Source organism: Suricata suricatta, chromosome 11 (genome assembly GCF_006229205.1).
Source record: "Suricata suricatta isolate VVHF042 chromosome 11, meerkat_22Aug2017_6uvM2_HiC, whole genome shotgun sequence".
Classification (NCBI taxonomy): Eukaryota; Metazoa; Chordata; class Mammalia; order Carnivora; family Herpestidae; genus Suricata; species Suricata suricatta.
In genome coordinates, this window is record NC_043710.1 from 1,529,199 (window position 1) to 1,533,931 (window position 4,733).

General features: G+C 66.3%; 1 protein-coding gene across 2 annotated transcripts in view; it reads right to left on the bottom strand.

Moving 5' to 3' along the window:
• Window positions 1-3,265: 3,265 nt before the first annotated feature.
• Window positions 3,266-4,733, bottom strand: part of ASCL2 (achaete-scute family bHLH transcription factor 2) — a 2,113-nt gene continuing 645 nt past the window's right edge. Inside the window, exons 1-2 of one of the 2 annotated variants that reach the window (XM_029957374.1) lie at window positions 4,457-4,733; window positions 3,266-3,874 (exon numbers count right to left, since the gene is read on the bottom strand). The exon at window positions 4,457-4,733 is cut by the window's right edge and continues 645 nt beyond it. In XM_029957374.1, the coding sequence (XP_029813234.1) occupies window positions 4,473-4,733 (261 nt within the window). In that variant the 3' untranslated portion in view covers window positions 3,266-3,874; window positions 4,457-4,472. Of the gene's footprint in view, window positions 3,878-4,456 lie in introns of both variants that reach the window. The other variant, XM_029957373.1, reaches the window with a different exon arrangement.

The window sequence follows — 4,733 nt, forward strand, 5'->3', positions numbered from 1 at the left end:
GAGGAGCCCCAGAGTCCCGACCTCTTCCTTCCATGGACGGTCCCCGCGTGGTCCTGTGGCCTTGGTTCTCAGACGCTCGGCGGAGGGCCCTCCCTGCTCCCACTCTGCATCCGCCCCCGGCGCCCTCCCCAGGGTCCCGCCCCAGGCCCCTGCAGGGAACCAGACCAGGAGGACGAGGATGATGGGAGCAGACAGCATCGTGGCCTTGCCGAGCGCCTCCCGCCCGCAGGTCAGCCCCACCCGGAGCCACGCGCCTGCGTGTCTGGACGCCCCTGCCACCACGTGCCATGGCAGCTGGGGGTAGGGACAGGGCCTCAGGTCCAGGAGCCTGCCTTTGCACCCAGCTGCGGGGCCACCTCTCCGTGTGGGGGGGAGGTGAGAGCGCTGCCCGCCCTCCCTTCCTGGTTGGGGGGAGCCACCTTGCTGCTGTTTTGGGACCCCTTTCGTGTGGCAGGGATCAGGTGCCGGCCCTGGGTGGGGGGCAGGCCTGGGACCGGCTTCCAGAGCTGCAGATCCGCAGACACACAGGTGGGGCGGGTCGGTGCTCTCTGCTTGTGGTTTGAAGGTCTTCATCCTTTTACGTTTGAACGTGGGTTTGCTGGCGAAAGTCAGTGGGACAGTTGCCCTGTGGGAGTCCACCCCACCCCCAGGCCCAGGGACACAGAGGCCTCGGGGACCCCCGGCCGCTCCTTCCCCCGGAGGCCCAGGGCGCCCGTCCCTGGCCAGCCTTACTGGCTCACACATGCGGCTTGGGGTTCCAGCCTAGAAGGTAGGATCCATGAGGTCCCCCTTTGGCCTCTGGTGCATCCCGGCACAGAGAAGGCGCCCGATGAAGGTTTTGGAATGAGTGGGAGGGGATCCAGGTGGGCTGAACACGGCAAGCCTGGGTGCAGGGACCTGCATGCTGGCCCCCGGTGTGGTGGGGAGAGCCCTGAGTCAGCAGAGGCCCCGTGTGCACCGCGTAGGGGGACATGCGCAGGGCAAAGCCACAGAGTCACCCCCAGGACAGCAAGGTAGGGTTCCTTGGGGCACCTGCTATCACGACCAGACAGGAACGGGGTACTGACCCTGAGCAGCAAAGTGCCCCCGGAGCGCTCCCTGGGGGTGCTGGTCATCCAGACGGCACTCTCCCGCCCCTCGTGCCCCACAGCCCTGCGGGTCCAGAGTCACCTTAGTGAAGGCCTCCAGCTGCACCCCAAGTCCTAAATCACCGCCCCCCATCTTATGGGGTTCCCAGCCTGACTCCACCCTCCGGCCTCTGATCACCTTCCTTCTGGAATCAGCCTCCAGTTGGGGGGCAGGTCCTGGGCTGGGGGCTCCCCGTAGAGCCAGCTGGGCACCAGGCAAGGGGCAACCTCTGCCGCCCCACCCTCCTAGACGGGGACTATTGCAAGGCCTTAGAAATGAAGCTACCCCGGGTTTGAATCCAGTTCCCCTCGTTTTCCAGTTCCGTGACTTCAGGGGCTCAGTTGCTGGTTTCTGTCGTTGGCAGTTCCCTACGATGGGCGTTCAGCAAGGGACAGACAGGGGCACTTTGTGACTCGTGTGAGTGGCAGGCGGTGTGCCCTGGCTGAGCCCCGACGACAAGCCTTCCGTCCAGGTAACGTCCCTGCTCCGACAGTGAGTGACCGGACCGGCCTGGCGGCTGCGCGGATGTCTGCCGACAGGATGCGGGGGTGGGGGGCTCCTCTGAAGTGACCCCCTCCCGCGGAGTGCCAGAAACACAGGCGCAGACACTGGAGAGACGGCACCCAGAGGGGTGCCCCCAGCAGCGCCCAGAGCTCGGGCGGCAGGGCGGCCAGCCGGCCACAGCTGGCGAGAGGCTTCAGGGGCCCACAGCCACGTCCACGTGCATCCCAGCTGTCGGAGCCCGCAGAGGCCAGCGCAGGGACCGTCATGCAATAGGGGGGGGCTTCCCAGACAGGCGCCCGTGAACAATTTCCAGGGGGACGTGGGTGGTGGGATTTGCTTCAAAGCCACGTGAGGCGTCAGAGGTGGGGCGGGGCGGGGGCGCCTGCTGCGGGGGCTCCTCGGGCTTCTCGGCTGCTGTGCTCCTCACTGGCCCGCAGGCCCGTGGGCGGGATCAAGTCCCCTTCTCCGGTAGATGTTCCTGACGCTTCCCGGCACAGAGAAGGTGTCCAATAAAGGTCTTGGAACTTTTGCCCACGTCTGGGATTCTCCATGATCACAGCGATGGCGCTGATGTTACCACTCAGCCCTGGCGGGAGGGGGGTCCTCGGGGGACCCATCCTCCGGTGCTTTCCCTCCCCAACACCCACCCCGCCCACCACCTGTGTCCAAGCCTCTCCCTGGGGTCCAGGCATGTGTGGTTCGGTGAGGTCCCTGGCCAGGCAGAAGGGCTCTAGGAGGAGGGTGTGGGGACCCCACTTCTGTCCTTCGGATGAGGCCCCCATGGCCCCAAACCACAGCGGCTCACCTGACCCCGGCCCGGCCTGCGCCTCATCAGACCCACAGACCCTGTTGCCAGGGTCACCCGGAGCCACCTGCAGTCTGTCAGTGCGGCCAGCTCCACCCCACCAGGGCTCCAAGGATTCTGACGCAACCACTCCCTGCCAGAGGAAGGGGTGCCTTCAGCACCCTGGGGGATCCCCAGCAGCCCCGCCCCACTCCTGCAATAAAAGAGAGCTTTGGGCCTAGGAGACTTCAAAGCGGCCGAGGAGCAGGTCAAAGGTAGAGCCAATTGATCTCTGCAGGCTGCCTGCTGGGGGACCCTGGGGCACCCCTCACAGCGGAGAAAAGGAGGCCAGCAAGGCCTCAGGCCCGGCCCAGCGGGGGACCCCACTCAAATCCTCCCACGACCTCTGGGCAGCTCTGCTGTCGCCCCACTTGGGTGTGTGTTGAGGGGACGTGCCCGTCCACCCAGCGGGCAGGGAGCAGAGGAGATCTGAACAAGGCAGCCTGGCACAGGGCGGGCTGAGCCCCTCACCCGCGATGCCCCCAGACCCTCATGCCTCTGCCGGTCTGCAGCCCCCAGACCTCAGCTTTCCAGCTGTGAGGCAGCCTTGCCTGGCAGGCTCACCTGCTGGTGGCCCCCTGCCCCCTGAGGTGCCCGTGAACTGCTCTGGCACAGCTCGACCAGCCTGGAGGCGCAGACCTCATGCCTCTGTCCACACCCTACAGAGGACGGAGGTGGAGTTCAGGAAGTAGTGACCACAGAGACCAGGCCTGCTGGGTCCCACCCATGCCCTGCCTTCCCCTGGGAAATGGGGGCCGGAGGGCACAAAGAGGGCACCCACAACACAGATACAAGGCACTGATTTATTCATAAAGTCCACCGGCCCTAAATCAGGCTGTCCAACAAGTCGGTCCCCAGCTGGGAAGGAGACCCAGCCACTCCAAGGACAGGCCTACCCGGGACCCTGCCCCTCCGCCGCCAGGGTCCAGATCTCCGCAGGGTTGGAAAATTCCAGTGGTGGGGAGGGGCTGGGGTAGACAATCTTTATTGTGCTCAGAGTCTAAGGATTTTTTTATACAAAAAATAAAGTCTTCATATTGCCGGTATCCCTTGGCAGTTCAAATTAACAGTTAAAAGATGTTCTGTGTCCTTAGAAAATCCTCTGCCCTTCAAACCTCTCCGTGTTGGTGCTGTGGCCTGTCCCCTGGAGAGCCTCTGGGGGGAGGGTGGTCTGGAACTGAGGAAGCCGCCGCCAGCAAGGCAGGTTCAGGCTGGGGACTATTTCCCCACAGGCACTTGGTCAGGCCAGACTGCACGGGGGACCCTCGGAGGGCTGTCGGCGGAGTCCAGGCTCGGGCTTGGTGTGGCTTCGCCTGCGGGACAGTGGGCCCAAGGTGCGGCCTCCCACCTTTCCGTCGCAGGGATGGGCTGCTGGCCGCTGGGCGTCCAGGGCTGCGGCTGCTGGGAGGGGAGGGGAGACGCGGACGAGCATTAGTTGGGGACCAGGCCCCGGCTCTACCCCACCACCCACAAGCGAAGTCTGCAGTTTCGTTTGCTCGTTGGTTTTGGAGCTTGAGTCCGTGGGTGCCTCGGATTCGGTCTGTGCCGGGACTGGGGCGGGGGCGGGGCGGGCGCACTGAGCCGCAGTGAGTCAGGGCTCCGCACCCGCCGACTCATTTCTGCCACCCGGCCCGGGCGCGCGATTTGCAATGCAAAGTCACCCCACCTCCCCTGCGCCCAGCTCTGCCCCGGGATCGGCGTGCGCTCCGGGCCTCACCCGCCCGAGGGCCCCCCTCCCGCTCCCCCTTCGGCGCGCAGCGAGAGGAAGTTTTGCAATCCCGGACAAACACACGCCTGTCTTGCACAGGCTTGACAAAGTTTGGGGAAAATGAAGAGTGAGCGAAATCGAAGCCGTCACCCGGGCCTGGCGCTGGGCTTGGCTGGTCTAGGGGGTGGGGGACAGGGGCGGCGGGGCCGTCCCCTCCACCCCGCCTGGCTGCCCCCGCCGCGACCTCCCTCCTCCCCGCTGCCGGAGGTCACCTCGGGGACGGGGCACTCAGTAGCCCCCTAACCAGCTGGAGAAGTCGAGCAGCTCGCGCCCCACGGGGCTCAGCGCGCCCTCGCAGCCGCTGTCGTCCAAGGAGTAGGTGGAGCTCGGCGAGCCGGGCTCTGAGCTGCCCCCGCGGCCCGGGGACAACGAGGAGCAGGAAGGCGAGGAGGCGGCGGCGGCGGGGGTCCCAGGAGGCCCGCAGGACGCGGGGGGCCGCGCGGCTGCCGGTGCCAGCAGCCCCTCGGCCAGCGCGGCGCGCACCGCATC